The sequence below is a fragment of the Capricornis sumatraensis genome, chromosome 1 (assembly GCF_032405125.1).
Source record: "Capricornis sumatraensis isolate serow.1 chromosome 1, serow.2, whole genome shotgun sequence".
In the NCBI taxonomy this organism is placed as follows: domain Eukaryota; kingdom Metazoa; phylum Chordata; class Mammalia; order Artiodactyla; family Bovidae; genus Capricornis; species Capricornis sumatraensis.
The window spans coordinates 85,027,317-85,049,386 of record NC_091069.1 but is presented as its reverse complement, the minus strand read 5'-3'; the positions used below and the strand labels follow the sequence as shown (position 1 = coordinate 85,049,386).

The 22,070-nt window shown below is 44.3% G+C and overlaps 1 protein-coding gene across 1 annotated transcript in view; it reads left to right on the top strand.

Moving 5' to 3' along the window:
* ARHGEF33 (Rho guanine nucleotide exchange factor 33) overlaps positions 1–18,695 on the top strand; it is a 53,068-nt gene extending 34,373 nt beyond the window's left edge. Inside the window, exons 12-16 of the mRNA XM_068967030.1 lie at positions 3,179–3,327; positions 4,332–4,496; positions 7,111–7,906; positions 11,360–11,499; positions 18,566–18,695. Coding sequence (XP_068823131.1) covers positions 3,179–3,327; positions 4,332–4,496; positions 7,111–7,906; positions 11,360–11,499; positions 18,566–18,695 — 1,380 coding nt within the window. The remainder of the gene's footprint in view (positions 1–3,178; positions 3,328–4,331; positions 4,497–7,110; positions 7,907–11,359; positions 11,500–18,565) is intronic.
* Positions 18,696–22,070: the final 3,375 nt, after the last annotated feature.

The window sequence follows — 22,070 nt, the reverse complement described above, 5'->3', positions numbered from 1 at the left end:
TCCTGTCCCCAATCCCTCCCAGCATCAGAGTCTTTTCCAATGAGTCAACTCTTCGCATGAGGTGGCCAAAGTACTGGAGCTTCAGCATTAGCATCATTCCTTCCAAAGAAATCCCAGGGTTGATCTCCTTCAGAATGGACTGGTTGGATCTCCCTGCAGTCCAAGGGACTCTCAAGAGTCTTCTCCAACACCACAGTTCAAAAACATCAATTCTTTGGCGCTCAGCCTTCTTCACAGTCCAACTCTCATATCCATACATGACCACAAGAAAAACCATAGCCTTGACTAGATGGACCTTAGTTGGCAAAGTAATGTCTCTGCTTTTCAATATGCTATCTAGGTTGGTCATAACTTTCCTCCCAAGGAGTAAGTGTCTTTTAATTTCATAGCTGCAATCACCATCTGCAGTGATTTTGGAGCCCCCAAAAATAAAGTCTGACACTGTTTCCACTGTTTCCCCATCTATTTGCCATGAAGTGATGGGACCGGATGCCATGATCTTCGTTTTCTGAATGTTGAGCTTTAAGCCAACTTTTTCACTCTCCTCTTTCACTTTCATCAAGAGGCTTTTTAGTTCCTCTTCACTTTCTGCCATAACGGTGGTGTCATCTGCATATCTGAGGTTATTGATATTTCTCCCGGCAATCTTGATTCCAGCTTGTTTCTTCCAGTCCAGCATTTCTCATGATGTACTCTGCATATAAGTTAAATAAGCAGGGTGACAATATACAGCCTTGACGTATTCCTTTTCCTATTTGGAACCAGTCTGTTGTTCCATGTCGAGTTCTAACTGTTGCTTCCTGACCTGCATACAGATTTCTCAAGAGGCAGGTCAGGTGGTCTGGTATTCCCATCTCCTGAAGAATTTTCCACAGTTTTTTGTGATCCACACAGTCAAAGGCTTTGGCATAGTCAAGAAAGCAGAAATAGATGTTTTTCTGGAACTCTCTTGCTTTTTCCATGATCCAGCGGATGTTGGCCATTTGATCTCTGGTTCCTCTGCCTTTTCTAAAACCAGCTTGAACATCAGGGAGTTCACGGTTCACGTATTGCTGAAGCCTGGCTTGGAGAATTTTGAGCATTACTTTACTAGCATGTGAGATGAGTGCAATTGTGCGGTAGTTTTAGCATTCTTTTGCATTGCCTTTCTTTGGAATTGGAATGAAAACTGACCTTTTTCAGTCCTGTGGCCACAGCTGAGTTTTCCAAATTCGCTCAGTTGTGTCCAACTCTTTGCGACCCCATGGACTTCAGCACGCCAGGCCTCCCTATCCATCACCAACTTCCAGAGTTTACTCAAACTCATGTCCACTGAGTCGGTGATGCCATCCAACCATCTCATCCTCTCTCGTCCCCTTCTCCTCCCACCTTCAATCTTTCCCGGCATCAGGGTCTTTTCAAAAGAGTCAGTTCTTTGCATCCAGTGGCCAAAGTATTGGAGTTTCAGCTTCAGCATCAGTCCTTCCAATGAACACTAAGGATTGATCTCCTTGCAGTCCAAGGGACTCTCAAGAGTCTTCTCCAACACCACAGTTCAAAGGCATCAGTTCTTTGGTGCTCATCTTTATAGTCCAACTCTCAAATCCACACATGACTACAGGAAAAACCATAGAGTTGACTAGATGGACCTTTTCTGGCAAAGTATGTCTCTGCTTTTTAACATGCTGTCTAAGTTGGTCATAACATTTCTTCTAAGGAGTAAACATCTTTTTATTTCATGGCTGCAGTCACCATCTGCAGTGATTTTGGAGCCCCCCAAAGTAAAGTCTGTCACTGTTTCCCCATCTTTTCCCATAAAGTGATGGGACCAGATGCCATGACCTTAGTTTTCTGAATGTTGAACTTTAAGCCAAATTTTTCACTCTCCACTGTCACTTTCATTCAAGAGGCTCTTTAGTTCTTCACTTTCTGTCATAAGAGTGGTGTCATCTGCATATCTGAGGTTATTGATATTTCTCCTGGCAATCTTGATTCCAGCATGTGTTTCATCCAGCCCAGTGTTCCTCATGATGTACTCTGCATAGAAATTAAATAAGCAGGGTGACAATATACAGCTTTGACGTACTCCTTTTCCTATCTGGAACCAGTCTGTTGTTCCATGTCGAGTTCTAACTGTTGCTTCCTGACCTGCATACAGATTTCTCAAGAGGCAGGTCAGGTGGTCTGGTATTCCCATCTCCTGAAGAATTTTCCACAGTTTATTGTCATCCACACAGTCAAAGGCTTTGGCATAGTCAATAAAGCAGAAAAAGATGTTTTTCTGGAACTCTCTTGCTTTTTTGATGATCCAGCGGATGTTGGCAACTTGATCTCTGGTTCCTCTGCCTTTTCTAAAACCAGCTTGAACATCTGGAAGTTCACAGTTCGTGTACTGTTGAACCCTTGCTTGGAGAACTTTGGGCATTAGTTTACTAGCATGTGAGATGAGTGCAATTGTGTGGTAGTCTGAGCATTCTTTGGCATTGCCTTTCTTTGGGATTGGAATGAAAACTGACCTTTTCCAGTCCTGTGGCACTGCTGAGTTTTCCCAATTTGCTGGCATATTGAGTGCAGGACTTTCACAGCATCCTCTTTTAGGATTTGAAATAGCTCAACTGGAATTCCATCACCTCCACTAGCTTTTTTCGTAGTGATGCTTCCTAAGGCCCACTTGACTTCACATTCCAGGATGTCTGGCTCTAGGTGAGTAATGATACCATTGTGATTATCTGGGTCATGAAGATCATTTTTGTATAGTTCTTCAGTAACTGGTAGCTTTCCCAACCAGCATGCATGTTCCACCTCAGCACAGCAGGCATTGTAATGGGAGGGGGTGCTAGGACAGGCTTAATCATAACGTCCCCCTACTTCCAGCCCTGATGCCTGACATTCCCACCATTGGTTAGAGACAATAATTGTTAGAATGGCTCCATTATTTCAGAGATCTAATTAGTAGATCCTTCTAATTTTCCACATGTTCAAATTCAACTCAAACAGGAGCAAAAATGACTGTTATTTTCCTGAGGTGCGATGGACAAAGGGAACAAGTTTGACTTTTCAGTTTGTAATTAAATTGGCCATTGGTATTTTGAGTAAGTGGCTACCAAACTCTCACAGCATATCAAGGCAAGGTTCAGAAGAGACAAAACAACTTTTCATTCTAACTCTGCAATGCTGCTTCCTTTTTTCTTCCATCCAGAATGTCCTGAAGTTCACAGAGCAGGAACACCCTGACTATTACCTACTTCTGGTGTGTGTTCAGCGCCTGCGAGTATTTATCTCACACTACACCCTGCTTTTTCAGTGCAATGAGGATTTGCTTATTCAGAAACGGAAAAAGCTCAAGAAGTAAGGTTCTGATGGTGAAGTTCAGAGGGTTGACCAAAGGTTTCTGAGAACAGGGATATACATGGTCAATGTGAGTGTCTGTTGCAAGTAACCACATTGTATGTAAAGTAGCTGAAATGCAGTGGTGGAGGCAGAAGAGAAGAGAGAAGGGAATGGAAGAGAGGTGGCCAGGCTGGCTACAGGAGGGAGGTACTTACTAGCTGGTGGAAATTCCTTTAGAAAAATAAGCAAGTTTGCTGTAATGTTTATGGGGACCTTCTATTATCTCATGTTGCTAACCACCTCAAAAATAGTTATTTTGCTAAACTTGCCTGGTTTAAAATTGCAGTTTAAAGGCCCAAATCTGATTTCTTTCATTAACTCAAGAAGTATTTATTGAGCACCTATGGTATACCAAGTACTGTTCTGCAAACTGAACACACTGCAAAGAACGAAACAGTCAAAAATTTCTGCCACACGGAGCTTACTTTTTAGACCTGGATAGCCAGGTAATAAATAAGATAAATGGTCTCAAGTGCTATGGATAAAAATAAAACAAATAAAGGAGAAGGTGGTGGTTGAACAGATTTCACACTAAGAAGAAATAGGGAGGACTAAGGAAAATCTGGTCTTCAAAGGGAACAGAAGCAACTCATAACAAAGCTTCCTAATAACCTGGATTTTTTCCAACCTCATCCCAATCCAATGAGGAAAACAGAATCATTTCTATGGGTGTTTCACATTAGAAGAAGATGCTATCCCCCAAGTCAGGGTTCCTCTAATGGATGACATCTCCCCGTACTCCCCCTACCCCCAAACTCAGTTCAGCCAATTGATCAGCATCCCCACTCCCAACCAGCAATCAGCTTGCACTCTAATATATCAGCAACCTAGTTTGTAGAGAGCCTGGGGAGAGCGAGAACCTCACAGCTGAGATTCAACTGAGAAATGCTGCTTTTCTTGGTACAATCTATATATTCAGAGAGTTGATTTTCCACTGAGAATTATTACCTCCATTCTCTTAGGTCATCCATGGCGAAGCTGTACAAAGGGCTGGCTTCCCAGTGTGCAAACGCCGGGCAGGACGCTTCTCCCACTGCTGGCCCCGAGGCTGTCCGTGACAGTGGGATCCACTCAGAAGAGATGCTGCAACCCTACCCTTCTGCTCCCAGTTCTGGACCTGCTGTCACGTAAGCACCTGTTGCTGTGGAAAGATTAATGACAATGCCCTCGTGTCCCAGGCAGTCTGTATAGGGTAGCAGGCCAGTCTGTGTGGGTTAGCAAACCAGCTTGGATTAGGAGTATGACTTACAGGGCTCCTTCCTCCCTCTCCTATCAGGTCTATATGTGGCAGGCAAACAGCTGACCCAATGTCTGGATCCCAGAGGAAGGCACTCATGTTAAGGAGCAGGCCTAGAGGCTGGAGGTTACTCCCAACAAGGTTACCACATGTAACCATCCCCCACCTACAGCATGAGTCTCTCAGGGTTTGGACGATGACAGAGTGGAAGGGAGTGCCATAAGATGACAGGAAGGCATTTTACAGCTCTCAGAAGAGTGGGGCTTTAATGTCTCCAAGAGATACAGTGGGGGAAAAAAGCTATCCCAGTCAGGGATCAGAGGAAGTCTGGGCTCTGAGGATGAGACATTGGTCTGAGATGATGCAGAATGTTGATTAGCATCTCCCAATTCTCCGTGAAGCTTCTTCAGAAATAGACTTCATGACCTCTGTTCTTCAGCTTCTCTGAAAGCTGTTCCGGGTTGTGAATGGATGTGATCATTGTTAAAGTCTCTGCACACAACCTTGTCAAACACTAAATTGGTTTTTTCATTTAGCAAACTTCTTGATGATCTTTAGAGTAAGGATTAGGCCACATATCTGGAAATCATTTTACTTCTGAAGGATAAGTGGACTTGGGCCACCTCTGAAACTAGGACTTCTGGAAGGATCAGGGAAACCAAAACTCAAAATTTCAAATCCCCACTTTACCAAATATAGACAATTCTCCCCAAACTAATTCCTCAGACTATAATTTCTGCTCTGGATTTTATTAAGGAAAAATTAGAAATCATGCAAAAAGCTACTTTTCTAGTATTATAATGATGTGAGAAGCAGTTGAGCTTATTTCAATTTTTAATCTAGTTTTTAGAATGCAAATTACAATCATGGAAGGAGCAACTGATCAATAACTTAAATCCTGTTTGCTTTTTGCCTTCATGTCTTAAACTGAGAACACTTAGCAGTAAGAGATGGTGGAGAAGGAAATGGCAACCCACACCAGTATTCTTGCCTGGACAATCCCATGGACAGAGGAGCCTGGTAGGCTACAGTCCATGCGGTTGCAAAGAGTTGGATACAACTGAAGCGGCTTAGCACAGCATAGCACATCAGTGAGAGACGGAAGTGCAAATGTGCAGTCAGGATGGTGAAATTTCACAATCATTCTGAAAATCTGAGACATTAATCTTTCTATACATAAAGTCCAGGATGATTTTCCTACTATAGAGAAAATCCTAGAATATCTGTAGGGAGAGTATACCACACAGAAAAAAATACCTTTCCTGGGAGGGGAGAGAGACAGGAGATGGAATTTTTTTGTGGATCACTTCAGCTTTTTTTTCACTTCAATTCTTAAGACAATGATAAAACTATCTTCTTTAAAGACTTATACTGCCCCAAAATGAAATCCCTAGAGGTTACACCCAGAGGAAGAACATGGCTGCCATGGCACTCTGTTGGGAAAATAACCAGAAAAGAAACCCAAGTCTTCCAAGTTAAAAGAAAATTCAAGTCAACATCCATATTACTGTATTTTCACCTTTGTAAATGTGACACCTAATTTTTATCTTAAGACCATCAGACAAAATAGTGTTACAGTTTACTTCTGCATTCTTCATGCATTTTTTGGTGGCAAAATTTAGTATGAATAAATAAACTAACACAATAACTAGTTTGGGTCAGTGTGCAGTAGTCCACTCTCATCTGTCTGGCAATTAAATTCCAGCCAAACTGGCAAGTCACATCCAATCTGATGCGTATACTATCCAAGTATCCAGTGTGAATTATTCTTTATCCACGACGAAACAAAACAAAATAACTCTCCATGAAATCGGGCATATTCAGAGAGACAGACTTTTCATTTTGGTAATGTTCTTGGGGATGGAAGTTTGAGACGACTTATATAGCATGCTTTATGGCCACAGGGAATTTTTTAGTTTTTTATTATGGAAATATCATATACATACAAAAGTAAATTGTACACTAGAACCCCGCATACCATCATCCAGATGTCTTTTTACTTCATCCAGATTTTTTTTTTACTGTTTACTTCATCTGGGAATTGTTCTTAAGCAGGAAGATCCTTGAGTTGAACAAAAGTTGTTTCCATGATCTTCTATGACTCTGCTAGGACAAAAAAGGGAGAGAAGAGAGAAAAAGATGTGCCTTGGGGCCTTGACACATGGTGGAGAGGGTCAGCGCTGAGCATCCTTGGCCTACCAGCCATCTCTACACAGTGCCTCTGGGCTCAGACGGGTACTTCCGGGATCCTCTTCACAAACGGTTATTCTCACTCTCCCACTTGGGGGACCAGGGCTCCTGGGGGGTCCTTAATTTGACAAGCCTGTGGCGCTTGGTAGGTAACACACAGAGGCGCCTGGGAGGGCCGGAGAAGAGGGAGCAGACAGTTTGCGTCTAAGCGGTACTGGTAGGCACTGTGTGGTTCCCAGCCTCGCGCTGCTCAGGGACAGGCGCGCACTAATACACCGTAAGCACACTTCTTTTGTATTGTCTCCCCTTTAAAGACATTTGATGCCCCCAGTGAAGAAAAGCCAACAGCAGCAAAGCTTGATGGAGAGCATGCAGCCCGGGAAGCCCAGTGACTGGGAGATGGAGGGCAGAAAGCACGAGAGGCCAGAGAGCCTCCTGGCGCCGGCGCAGTTCTGTGCCGCTGAGCAGGACGTGAAGGCGCTCGCCGGGCCCCTGCAGGCCATCCCGGAGATGGACTTCGAGCCGTCGCCGGCGGAGCCGCTGGGCAACGTGGAGCGCTCCCTGCGCGCCCCGGCCGAGCTCCTGCCCGACGCCCGCAGCTACGTGCCCGCGGCCTACGAGGAGTATGAGTATGGCGGCGAGATCTTCGCGCTGCCCGCACCCTACGACGAGGAGCCCTTCCAGGCTCCGGCCCTCTTCGAGAACTGCTCGCCCGCCTCTTCCGAGTCCAGCCTGGATATCTGCTTCCTGCGGCCCGTCAGCTTCGCCATGGAGGCCGAGCGGCCCGAGCACCCGCTGCAGCCGCTGCCCAAGAGCGCCACGTCGCCGGCGGGCAGCAGCGGCGCCTACAAGCTGGAAGCAGCCGCGCAGGCGCACAAAGCCAAGCCGCTGAGCCGCTCGCTCAAGGAGTTCCCGCGCGCGCCGCCGCCCGAGGGCGTGGCCCCGCGCCTCTACAGCACGCGCAGCAGCAGCGGCGGCCGCGCGCCGCTCAAGGCTGAGCGCGCCGCGCAGGCGCATGGCCCAGCCGCCTCCGCTCGCGGCGCGCCCCGGACCTTCTTTCCCCAACAGAGGTCCCAAAGCGAAAAGCAGACCTATTTGGAAGTAAGGAGGGTAAAGTAAAACCAACCCCAAACCCACAGCGCTGGCAACCCCGGGCCTAGATCTGCAGGGGTGCAGCCTGGGCTCACCTAGTGTGGAGGGGAACGCAGGCTGGCCAGGTGGGGGCAGCAGAAGATGCTGAGAGCCCGTGTTACTTACAGGCTTGTCCGTCAGTGGTCCTCCGAGGAAAGTGTTAGCTCTCATTTTTCAGGGCCAGGACGCAGGAGCATGCCATACCTATGTGTGTGTATGATGACAGAAAGACTAGGACTCCTCTTAGACCTGCTTAAAACACCCCCCGCCCACCACCACCACCAAGTTAAAAGAGTTACAGGTGTTCTCTGCTTTCCTGCTTAAGCTGTGGCACCTCCCAGATGCAGTTCATATGCAAAACACTTCACAGAAGTCCCAGGGGCTGTGTCTTCTTTGCTTATTAAACGCACCCCTTATTGTTCAAAATATCGGACCCTGGATGCTAGCACTGTACTTCCTGACCTGCACCCTTCTTTATAGCTAGGGAGGAGGCAAGTTGCCCTCTCTTCCTGAGGACTCTTGAAAAAAGTTCATTTCCACTTGCTTTCCTTTTGCCTGGAAAAGGATGTCATGGTACTTTGCAGACTCCAGTTGGACGAAGACAGCACCAAACTGTCCAGAAAGCATTGACTCACAAACACCTTCTTTGGCCTCTATATGGATGTTTAGTATTTTGATGTTTGATCTTGACATCTGCAAGCCTTGGGACATTTAAAGAAGTGTTTAAATACATATTCGTGAAAGGACTAATAGTTCCTGAATAAACAATGTCTCTGCAAGTGATTGGAACAAAGGCAGTTTCTGATTAAGTAGAGAGTAACAGAGTGGCTCTGAGCTGTGCCCCCATTCTTCCTGTTTAACATTTTAGAAGCAGGGTTAGTATTTATAGGGCAGCACTGTATTGATTGAAACACCTTGAAAGTGACAGTCCAGGACTGTCCTTCACTAAGTGTCCCTTACATCCAGCGCTAGGGATCCTTTGCCTCCAGGAGAAAACGATTTTCCACAGGTGTGAGGGCCCTGCGTTCCACCTGTTCCTATTTCTAAAGGAGTGGGAAGAGATTGAAGATCACTGACTCCCTTCATTCATTTTTCAGCAAACCCTAACCGCCTGCCTTACCCCAGGCTCTGTGCTAAACATTGAGGGTTCAGAAATAAACGACATCCAGTCTCTGCCCTCCAAGTCCACTGGCTTAGCCCTGAAGGAGTCACATAAACAGAATTATAATAAACCATGGGAGCACATGGGAGGGTCTCTATTTAAACCCTCAGAGAAGTCTTAGATAGTTTGAACGTCTGAATTCAATTTTAAAAGCTGCTTAGCTATTGGCCAAGTGAAGAATGGTGTAGGAAATATAAAAAAGAAAGTTCATGGGCCTTAAAAAAAAAGCAGGAGTGAGTCTTCTTTTGAATACTTCCCTAGGTGGGAGTGGTGAACAGTAGGCCAGAGGAACATGAAGAACCTTGGAGCTTCCAGCCCATCTGGACTCCAGAAATCAAAGTCTGTGTCTGGCTCCTGAAAGGCAGAAATACCTTAGTGTGTGCCCAGCTAAGGTTGCTGAAGGGCCCGGGATTCTTAGATTTCCTTCTGCCTCTGATTTTCAACTCTGAACTTTATACAGTTCTATTAGGTAAAATTTCTTAGATAAATCAAAGTTAGGCATGTGTCAAAGTTTAAAAGTATAGGGACTTGCCTGGCAGTCGTAGTTGAGACTCCGTGCTTCCAATGCAGGGGAAGGGTGGTGACAGCATGAGTCTGATGAGTTTGATTCCTGGTCAGGAAACTAGGATCTCACATGTTGCACAGCATGGCCAAAAAAAAAAAAAAAAAAAAGGGGATGCAAAAATGAAATATGTATATATATATATATTTTAAAGTTCATTAACAAGGGAAGTAGAAAATAATAGTGCCAACTCAGAGTGACTTGGAATGGGCAGAGATAGACATACAAATCTTTTAACTCCTATAGTATAAGCTGCAAAGAATGCTTTTATTTCATATCCTCATACAAATGTCTTTTTTCCCCTAGTTGATGTGTGAAAAATTGGGAGCTCAAGAAATGGTTTTGCCAGGCAAAAACCATTAATCAGAGTGAGATGGGGTTTTAGCTGCAAAAGATGAGCCCTTCAAAAGCCCCATCTGTAAAGATATCGGCTCTTTCCTGATGAGGTGTGCAAAGCTACTAGGGTTCCATCTCCTTAGATGTACTGCCTATCTGCCATCCTTGCCCTCTGCTGCTGCTGCTAAGTCGCTTCAGTTGTGGCCAACTCTGTGTGACCCCATAGACAGCAGCCCACCAGGCTCCCCCATCCCTGGGATTCTCCAGGCAAGAACACTGGAGTGGGTTGCCATTTCCTTCTCCAATGCATGAAGGTGAAAAATGAAAGTGAAGTCGCTCAATCGTGTCCGACTCTTCGCGACCCCATGGACTGTAGCCCACCAGTCTCCTCTGTCCATGGGATTCTCCAGGCAAGATCCTTGCCCTCAGAGCCAGCCAAACCCTAGTCTTTAGTGTTCTAAGAGTCAAAAAAGAAGACAATATGCTTTAGTGGCAAGAGCACCTGACTGGGAGTCAGGAGATCTGTGTTCTAATCCTGACTCTGCTGCCAAATAGCTGTGTGCTTCTGGACAATTCATTTGGCTTCTCTGCCTCCAGTTTTCTCATCTATGAAATAAGACAATCCATACTTTACCTACCTCACAGAGTTGTTGTGAGGATAAGGCCAAATAAGATAAAGTTTGTGAATATGCTTTGTAAAGTGTGAAATGCTACACAAATGCAAGATCTTATCAATATCATGATTCCACAGAAAGATTTTCCTTCAACTATTAGTAGATTTACTTCCTAAAAAGTCCCTAAAAAGCCCACTTCTTAAGATATGGTCCTTGCACGAGTAGTAAATGCTTTACCTGGGAGCTTGTTATAGATGCAGAATTTGGGCTCCACCTGTGACCAGCTGAATCAAAATCTGCATTTTAGCAAGATTCCAAGGTGATTCATATAAACATTAAGTGCAGGTGGGCAAGAACATACCTTAAACTGCTGTTTTCCTAATCTGTGTGCAAAAAGATTAGCTAGGCCTAATTTCAGAGATTCTGATTCAGATAGTCTGGCTTAGGGCTCAGAAGTCTACGTTTAAATGAAAGCCCCAGTTGATCCTGTAGCCCTAGGACCACACTTTCAAAAATGCTACACTCAGCCATCAAAATGTTGATCTCCATTATTTAGTTATGAATCTTAGTAGAATCCCAAAGAATCCCTAGATCTAAGTTTCTTAATTAGCCCAGGTTTGCTTTAGTTGGAATAGGTGCCCGTCATTAGTCTTTTGGGGTGGGAGAGGAAAGTGAGAGGTTAAAAAAATTGTCCCATAGTCAGGATCAATGTTAACTTTGGAAAAGAGTAAAAATACACCCCTCTTTTGTGTTTTCAGGAGATGCATTTAGAAGATGCCACCAGATTCTGTCCAAAGGAAGAAAGAGAAAGCGAGCAAACATCTTTCAGCGATCAAAACCCCAGGCAAGACCAGAAAGGGGGCTTTCGCAGCTCCTTCCGCAAGCTCTTTAAAAAGAAGTGAGTAGCCCTTAGACAAGACAGCATTGTAACTCATTTCCCTGTGGGCTAAGTCTTGAGGTTTTAACAGTAACAAGTAGCCTGGTTTTACACAACTGCTTCAAGCTCAGTGCCTGTACCCAGTAGCCACAATTCCTGCCAGGTGAAAATGTTTCTCATTGTGATCTCCTAGAGTAAAAGCACACTCGGCTCTGTCCTCTGCCGCCTCTGTCTTTTAGCCCTGCCTCCTTGTTCCCAAAGTCCTGTGTCCTGGGAGGAGTGGGCAGAGGAGGTCTCCTGGGAAATCCCCATGGGCCCAGGGAGTGGGGTTGGGTGTAATGAGTGCATCATCAGAACCTCCCCGCCTGTGGAAGGTTTTCTCAGGCATCGCAGCTCTTCCGCCTGTAGGGACCTGTAGTTATCCTGGTTACTAGTGCATATCTGGGGGATATCTGCCTGTGTTTTCCCTAGAAGAAATGATTGGATGGATTTGGTTTGGGTCCTACTTAAAAAATCACTTTAATGGAGTCTCCTTACTCCATAGGAGGCAAAAGCAAGGCATTTCTTTCCTGTGGTCCTTCTAAGATTCTCAGCCCTTGCTGTGTGGTATCACCCACCTGTCATTTTGGTCAGCACTTACAAGCACTGTTTCAAAGACTGGGAGGCACTGGCCAAATGCCAGCATGAAACGTAAGACGAAAGCGCTGAGTGTTAGCGTTTGGCAGTGGGGCAACCTCCAGTCCAGCCATCATCCGCCGGGGAGACTGCTGTCTCTTTCTCCACCGTCCTCAGGCCTGTTGTCTCCCTCTTAGAGTTGCTGCCTGGTGCTTTGTTTCCTTTGTTAGAGGAGGTTCTCACAGTGAGCCTTAAACAGCAAGTGCTCCTATTTTAGTGGATGGAAAAGTTACAGGCACTGTTGCTGACTTCATAGTTTGGAGTTCCTGTGTGAGGAAACACAGGGAAATCACTTTCTCCCAATTTAGATAGTGGTCTTGATGGAAGAACTGGGGCAGGCCTGGACTGAGGACTTTTGTGGTCGGTTTGTCTAATTCCTCTCCTAGAGGGAGGGTAGTACTGAGAGTAATAGGTCTCTCTGATAGTTGGTCCCACCCATTGTTACTGCAAGAAGAGGCAAGGGGGAGCAGCAGTCCTGCAGAGATAGCCCTGTTCCTATTCTAGCCCATTCAGTTTTGCTAGAGTAGCCCCGGTGTGCATAACTGCTGGAGCCCCTTGATTTGGGGGTAATGAGCTGAGAATCGAATCCGTTTCTAGGACCATAGATTTAGATCTTTCCTGACCCAGCACCTCCTGTCAAGTGTGACAGTGGAGAGACCTGGAGACAGTTCTCCAGCCTGACTTTGGAATGCAGGCTTCTGAATCCTGCTAAGAACTCCAGACTCCTAAGACCACTGCTTGAGCCTTTTATTTTTACTGATTTTTAAACCACTTTTTGCCGTTTATAATGACTGTGTGCTGCCTGTTGGAAAGCACGCAGTCATGGATCTGTCACTGGTTCCTTTGCACATTCCCGTTCCAGGACCAGGAACAGTGGATAAGAGAGGAACTTTCTTAAAACGCACCTGCCTGGAACTGGGGCTGGCTGCCCCATGAGGCAGTGGATTCTCCTAAGGAGTATTTGGATGACCCTGGTCAGGGAGGCTGTGAAAGGGACACCCACAGTGGGTGGGGAGATCACTGCCACCCGAGTGCTTTCTAGCTTGAGATTTGCTTGAGATTTGACTTTGTTGTAGATCAGTCTGGGAGATCACATCTTTTTCATGCTTGAATCAAGAAATCAGTGTGGCCTGGGACCCGTCATTTTAATGACCACATAGAAGGCCAGATTTTATCTTTCTATAGCCTCCCGTAGCCCTTGGTTCAGTGCCAAGGACTTGCTGTGGACTCTCCAAATTTTCATGTTGGATAATTACTTTCAGCCCTCTGGCAGATTTGGGGGATCCTTTCTGGAGGGTCAAATGGATCCCCTTAGTCCTCTCCTACTTGTATCATAGACAAGTCCCTCCTGCCTCAATCCAATTGCTGCCACCACTTGTGGCACTGCCTTTGTATTTAAAATCTGAAGTGTTATACGGATGGAAGTAACGTTGGTGCCACACAGTTGTTGCTCCCTCTGGTCAGCTTTCCTGGCTTTTTACATCTTGTGTAGGACTGTGAGTGCTGCTGTGTGATACTTGCTTGTTGCCTTGTATCCGGGGTGCTGTGGTAGGCCCTCTGGAGACTTGGCTCGGGGTGAAGAAGCAGCTTGAGTAGCTTCTCCTGAGTATTTTCATCCAAGAACCTTGGAAAGTTTGTTCCATTTTGCTAAAGTAGAGTCAAAGGGCAGGGAGGCCCCAGCATAGCACAGAAAGGTCAGCGGCTCTCAACTCAGATGAGAACACTTGACTCTTCTCATGAATGAAGCATTCTTTGTCATACACATGTGCCGTGTGAGACGCTTGTCTAGGAACCGTGAGTGACTTGGTTGGTCCCAGCTGTTATGTAGGAACTTGCAGACTGAAGCCAGGCATATGGACAGGTACAGGGAGGAACCAGAAAGAGACACTCTGCCCATCCTCCTCCCATGTATTAGGAGGTCAGGCTGGCAGCAAGCCCTGTGACTTCAAGACATGGATCATCCTGGGTACTGAAGTCAGGCTAGAGGCTGGCCTCAGAGGTCCAAAACGGATCAGAGCCAGAGCAGCTGCCTGTGTCACGCCCGGGGCTCACTGCCTGCGTCCCCGCAGCCCTCTGGAGGCTCGTTCCTGTCTACACTGACACACTTTTTGTATCCATAGGGGCTTGTTTGGCTGGTGGCCCCACACACCCAGAATGCTGCTTCGGGATGAAGCTAGGCATGGAGCCAGATGCAACAGAAAACCTGAGAAAGGGTTCTCTTCCCTCTGAGGCTGGGAGGGCCGAATGCTCATACCCACAAGGATTCAAAAGGGAGAGTCAAGTTGACATCATAAAAAAAAGTCATGAAAAATGCCCAAGATATCTGGGGGAGAGGATGATGCTCTGACCGTTTCTATCTCAGGCACATTCGTCCTGGGTAGATACCAGGTCACATGTCCTTGAGAGCTGCCCAGAATTGGTCAAAATAAAGACGACATATCTTAAAGTTGGAAAACGTTAAGTGATTTAAAAAATCTTAAATGAGGATTCTTAGAAGCCAGGAACAGAACAGACCTCATGTGATAGGTTGATGCTGGACTGAATCCTTGTCCCCCTGCCTTTGAGCAGGATGGAATGTAGACCATCCCATTGTACAAGCATTGACCTGGAAGCTTTCAAAAACTTAAATCTAGACTGTCCTGAAGTCTGAGACCGATGCTACTTCATCCCTATGTGTGAATCTTACACTTAGGCCAATACATAGTCTTGGTTGGGGGTGTGCATAGCGGAAGAGGGTTCTGTAAGACAGCTTAGGGGCAGGGATGTACATGCTCTTTTTATCCTCAACTCTCGTGGGAGTGGAAGACAAAGCATATGGCATCCAAATGATTAATTCTACTTCCTCACCCGTTTCTTCCTCTTTAGCACTTTGTAATTTACATGCCTCAGAGGGTCTCTTTTCCCAGTCAGCACCCTCCCTCTACCAGTCCCACGGAAATCTCTTCTTTCTTTAATCACACACTGCAGAGTGCTTCCACAGAGCCCCATATGATTGAGAGTCAAGTGAGTCCGCTTTTATGATGTCCTGGCTTTGCCATCTGCCCAGCCTGGACTGTGGAGCAGACCATGTCATAGAAAGCACAGCTATTAAAGAATCCATTGATAACTGCACCCTCATGTTCTTCTCTGCCTCCTTGGAGCCTGTCTCAAGTTCTTCCTCCGTTCTTACCCACTTTGGGATTCTCTTTCATTTCCCATTTTAATTCCCAATATAAATTGAAAATGGAAGGAGATGGCTGAAGAGAAAACATTTACTTAAACCTGATTATGGATGTTACTCAGAGGGTCATTTGAGATCAATCACTAAGTTAAGGGTCTTCGGTGTTCCAGGTTCTGTCAGCAGAAGCTTAAGATCCAGATGTAAGAGTGACCTAGCTACAAGGTTTAGTGCCTAGAACATAGTAACCCCTTTACAAATCTACATCAGATGAGTGCGTGTTTGTCGCCCTGTTGATTGTCAGGACCAGCTGACGTGGCCGACAGGATGGGTGCTCCGCTGCTCCCTTTCTTCTCCATCTGCATGTTCCTGAAGCTTGCAAGGCAGACAGTCTTTCCAGTCAGAAAAGCAACCCTTCTTAGGTCAGAGGCTCCTGCACCACTGATTCCAGCCCTCCTGTTTTCCCCAGCTCCAAATACACTTTATGGCTTATTGTAGCTAATTGATACTTGCATGACCTACCCAACTTGTGATTCTTTTTGTCTCTGTCAGTTGATAGGGACAGGTGTGTTCCCCTCCCATCAAACATTTAGATGGCTGTGTCAGAATGTACTGGCAGCCATCCTAATCTTGCCCAGCAAGTGTTTGCCTGCCTGGCCCTTATGTGTGTTCCTTTGCAGTCAGCCAGAATGGCCCCAGCAACTCAAAAGCCATTTCTATATTATAGAGAAAGGGGATAAAAAGCAAATCCACTAGCTTTTCACCTAGACTCCACAGGTTATTTTTCAGTAATTTAGGTATGCATTACTCTCGAACCTGACAACCACACATTCACAAGGGTCCAAATGTTGAGGTGTTCATATACCATGTAAGCATGAGAAAGAAATCAGCTAAAAGTATATTTAAAAGGGTGAAAATTAGCTTCTAGTCATGGCTACAATAGAATACTAGATCTTGAAAATGATTAGCAAGTTATCATTTAGTTGGTGCTAAGTCATTTCAGTCGTGTCCGACTCTGTGCAACCCCATAGATGGCAGCCCACCAGGCTCCCCCGTCCCTGGGATTCTCCAGGCAAGAACACTGGAGTGCGTTGCCATTTCCTTCTCCAATGCATGAAAGTGAAAAGTGCAAGTGAAGTTGCTCAGTCATGTCTGACCCTTAGCATGGACTGCAGCCTACCAGGCTCCTCCATCCATGGGATTTTCCAGGCAAGAGTACTGGAGTGGGGTGCCATTGCCTTCTTCGACCATTTAGTTAATTGTTAGTTAATATCAAGAAATGAGGAGCCATTCACACACCTGCAGACAGAAAGGTGGTTTGTGAGAAGAGCAGTTAAAAAAGAAAAATACTAAGCTGAGTTTGTGGACTTTGGAAACTAGACAGGGCGATTTTGGCATTTGTTTCAGAAATGGGAACTCAACTGGTGAAGATTTCTGTGGTCCTTGGGGCTGGTGGTGACATCAGAGCTTTCCCATTTCCAGGTAAACATGAAACAGTTGCATGTTGGAACCATCAAAGTATGACATGGTGGGTTTTGGAGAGATCAGATGTAGCTAAGAGGGGAAATGGAAGGCAAAGATATTAAGTTTTGACGAATGTTTTCTGATGAGAAACTATCATGTGGGGAAACAATTTAGAAGAAACAGTAGCCAGATTCAAATCTTCCTGCCCCCTCGCCCTGCAATGCTTTAGGCATTCTTAGTCTTCTGGATAACAGAAGATACGGGGAAAGAATGACATGGTCAAAAATCTATCTTCCTAATAGTTGGGGCACAAGTGCACCAACCAGGGATGATTTGAACTGGAGGTAGCGGGGAGTTCTGAGAGAAAGCCTGGAGCTTTAGGGTGGGGCCTGAGGAGGTGGTTTCAGGGGAGAATTGCAGGCGGCTTCTGAAAAGGAAAGAGACTTTCAGCCCAGCCAGCCATCATCTTACTTAATGAACACCCAGATGTACTGGGGTTGAGGAGAGAAATTTCTTCCTCTACGTACTGGGATATAGTGGAAAAGGGCTCCTTACTGACCAGATGGAGGAAGTGTGGTAGACAGCTAAGGCCTTCATCTGTGAAACCAAATAACAGGGTCAGAGTTAAAAATAAAAGATCCAATCAATCATCAGGTTTCTAGACATCAGAATTTTAGTCTTTGCGTGGATCTAGATTCTTTCCTTAAATAAGGTAAAGGAATGTTTGTATTCTGCCCAATGATTTCAGTAAATGATAGAGTCATAATTAACTTATCTAATAGCAACAGTGAGGACATTCACAGTGTATCTACGATAGTGAAAGAATGTATCCTTCTTTTGTGGATAGTGGAAGCGTGCCTGACTCTGCCTCGGCATGTGGAGAACTTGCTCAGTTGTGTAGGAGCTTTGGACAAAGAACTTCATGTCTAACGTCACTGTCATACACCTTGCATGAGGTCTTTTGATATTGCTTCTTAGTCACTGGGCTAGTTTTTACCCATTCTAGCTCAGAGCTGAAGCTAGCCAAAGGGCCCCAGCCTAGCTTATCAGAGGTTATTTCCAGAAAGCCTCCTCCCTCTAGGGACTTCTGACATGAACAAACTGGAGAAGGTGCAGAGCTGGAATGGATTACCCAACTGGCTTAACCAAGAGAAAGGAAGAATACACCCTCGACTGGGGACTCAATTGGACTGTTTTGAGTTGTTGTTTCTTGATTGGGCTTGGTCTCCTATGTGGTGGTTGAGATAATAGAATCTCCTTAATCTGATTACTGTACTGATTTCTGCATTCTGCCAAATGTAGCATATATGTGTGGTTGGCTTCAATAAATTTTTCATTTAAAAATGAAAACAAGCAAAAGCAAGAGTTTGTAATGTAATGCCCAGATTAAGTAAAGGCCCTTGATAACCTTGGTTGAGAGCAATGAATTCTATCCCTTCAAATCTAAGGGCCTTCTTAATTTGTGTAGTAGTTCCTTGATTGAATTGAAAATAGGATTTATTGAATTTTCTAATCCTTTCTCCCCCATTGACAATGCTATTACATGATTTCTTACACTGTCATACACAATTGTCATAAGTGTCCCCATAAAGCACTAGAAAGGAAAACTCTTTATGTGCACGGCAACTATTAGTTACACATGTCCAGAGTCATGAAATTCAAGGGAAGTAAAAATTATTCCGGATCTAGGAGGCAACTGTTTTACAAATGCAAACAATTTGGTTAGATAAAATATTTGAAAACAATTAAAACCAAATCAACCTGTACTTTATCTGTGTGCTGAGATTTTAGGTCCAGTGGATCAGAATACAGGGAAAAAACTAATGAGAATCCCTCAATGGATCCTTCACCCACCAAACAAGATTTCTTCAGAAACCGACTTGCTCTTGCAAATGAGCTTGACCAAGGAACAGCTGTGTAAAACATACTTAAAGTTGTATTGTCAAGTGGTAAGATGAGGATAAAAAGCTTGTATATATCTGTGTAGGAATATATATATATTGATGTATAAATCCCTGAGGAAAACTAATATAAATACTTAACATATGAAACTAAATCAACATACAAGACATTGAAGAGATGAAGATTAGTCTGTGGTTGAGAGCTGGCTCTTTGCACAACACTTGGGACAAGGGGCATGAAGACTTCTCACAGCATTACAAAGACACAATAAATTTGGAGGAAAATAAATGCTTGTAAGAAAACTTCCACCTTGAAGTCATTCCCCCAGTATAATATTGAGCATGTTCATATTTAACATGGATGTGAAATTTATGCTTCTGAGGTATTTAGCTTATTCATTTCATCTTAGACTAGTATACACCATGCTAGGGGCCAGTTCTGTCATGCCATATATCTTCCAAAAACCCCAAGGCAACACCTAACATCCCTTAAGGCAAAGCATCAGTTAACACAGTTGTATTACGTGTTGCAAATATGAGTTGTGGAAAATTTGTGCTTAAACCATGACACAAAAGGTTCAAAGCTTAAAGACATGTTGATATGCAAATAGGAAAAGAACCTTAAGAGTAGTTTCCTCTTGTTCTATGGTTATGAAAACCAGCGCAGGGAACAGTAATTCCTCTAGAAACTGGAAGGTCAAAGAAACATTTTCCTTCATGTGGGTTGTGGGTTGTGCTGAGGATGGGAAAAAGTCCAGAGTCTATGTTTTATTAAATACTCAGGATTCAAAGATCCACCAGTGATCCTGAGTGTCACAGTGGACTGAGAAGAAAGCATTGATTTAGCCACATTGTCTTAAAAGACGTTCTTCAGTCTGTAAAGAAGGTAGCAACAATGTCTATACTTTACTGGCTCACACACAGTGGTTGCTACAAACACCAAGTCAGAATGAAAGCTTAGGGCTAGCATTACCTTATTCTGTTTTTCAGAAGTAAGTTGAAAAGAAAGTTCTTACAGTACAGGCAGAAGAATTATTGCAATGAGGCTTGCCTGGCTATGGGGAAATAAAATGTGCTCTGTTTCCACACAGATAAGGCCCAGATGGTCCACGTCCTTGACATGCCTAGACTTCGGAATCATAATAGAAAACAATTAGGTTTAAACAACCCACCTCTATTTCTAGGCAGTTCTCTGTAATTTGGGGCATAGGTTACTACTATTCATTGAGAATCTTGGTACTGCAGCTGACTTCTCCAGAGGGCTGTTCCTGTAGTGATGTACTGTTTGATAAAATAGGGGAAGTTTCCCTTGTAAGCCTTACAAGTTTTCTTCTCCTTGTCTGATGACTAATCAGGAACTCATCTATTAGCATCTTGAGCAAAAGGAGTCTGGAACAGTCACAGGATAACTGCCAGCTTTTTGGAGTTTCTGATATTTAATTTGAAGCCAAGCTTTTCATTTTTCTGAAATTAATGAACTCCTTTGAAATTAGATTTCTCTTATAGGGCCACAGATGTTTTGAGGGTCAGTGCTTAAAAGCAAAGTGTGAAATCGACTGGACACGAAAAGTGAAACAGGAGACATAAACTAGTAAATAAAATATTAAAAACAAAATTTCTTTCCCCTTCATATTATTATAGAAATGATCAATTACTGGGAAGGTTTCAAAAATATCACACACCTCCCAAACTTTCATTTTGATAATATCCTTTGAAAAATCTTAATGCTACATTTGTAGCACAACTCCATTTAGTTGTATTTTAGGAATGTAACCTATAAAAACTAATCATAATGTTGCTGCTCTCTGGGTCTCAATCGCCTGATATCTGGATTTTTTCCTGATAGCTTTCCTCCTGCTCCCATCAATCCCACAGGTCTCTAACATCTCATTCCCAAATATTGCCTGTGTGAAACTCTTTGACTGTTCTTATTTATCTACAGTCACATTCCAAACTCCTTGACTTGACATTCAATCTCTCCCCCTCCAGTTCAGCTCCACGTTTTTCTCTGGCTCCTCTCTCCCTATTTGCAGTCCGGGTGAACTACTGTGCCTCACCTAAGGTGGGCTCGTATTTCCTGGCACGCCATGCACCTTGCTCCGTTTCACTCCTGCTTCATGTCTTTACTCTGGCCTCCTTCTCTGCTAATCTTTAAGACTCAAATCTAAACCTCATCTTTCTGTGGCCTCTTGTGGTGTAACTTGTCTATCTTTTGATGGATGTGTCTTGTCTTCCCAACAAGAATGTAAGACTCTGCAAGGGCAGGAACCATACCAGAGCTTTTGAAATTCTTTCCACCTCTAGACTAGTAGGTGCTCAGTAAATGGCTGATATCAACATTAATGGGGGTGCTCTAAGAGATAGAGACCAGAGAAATTAATTTCTACTCAGAATTTGTCAGAGTTTCAGGGTTGTCACTTTACTTTCCTGTCTTTTTTAAAAGAAAAATAGCAATCGCAAAGGAAATAAAATACAGTTGTCATCAGAAGCAGGTAAAGGCACCACTACCACTGTCACAGCACCTGCGTTAGAGAGCATCTCTCCATTAAAGAGAACAGTTTGCTACTCTTCCAGGTTGTTCCAGCTGATTTCATAATCTTCATAGGTAGCACTGTAAACTGAGGGAGGAGACAGGATCTTTAATGATACTGATTAATGATATTTAACTGATGTCACACTAGGGATGAGGTCAGGGTGTGGAAGACTTGGGAACTGCTAAAACTTGTTGCCTCCAGTCCTCTGGAGAAGCGTGGTTTACAAAGGAGACCACTGCCAGCTTCTGGAAGTGTTTGAGTGGATTAGCAGAAAGAAGCACTCCACCAAAAATGAAGTGGCTATTTCTGCCCAGGCTGGGAGTGGCTACTGCTTCCTTCTGCTTTCTTGTGAGGTCTGTAAAGAACCCCAGGCAAGGATTGTCCGGCTTTTCTGATTCCAGAACTGGAACCTCATAGAACCAGGAGTTTATGGACCAACTTTCTGGGGATCCATGTGGTGGGTTATTTCATCATACTTTAAACTTCTTGAAATTACTGTCTCTTGCTTGCTCGAGGAAAACCCTTCGAAAAGTGTTTCTATAGCACCTCCTGTCATAATCACTCACCTCCTTCAAGTCTGTATGAATATATTATCTTCCCTATGAGGGCACTTAGAAAATTGAAGATTCCTGGGTAACATTTCAGTTCCACTCTATTGTAATGTTTCAGAGTGGGGCCCATGAGTCTGCATTTTAAATGCACTCAGGTGATTCTCTGGCCCACTGAAATTTGAGAGCCACTACTTCAATTCAGTAAGTTGAATGAGTCAGTATCTAACCCACAAAAGTCAGTTTCTAAACACAGATTGACTTTTAGGACAGAATAAAGGATTATTACTTACCCTGAGTTACAGAAAACTAA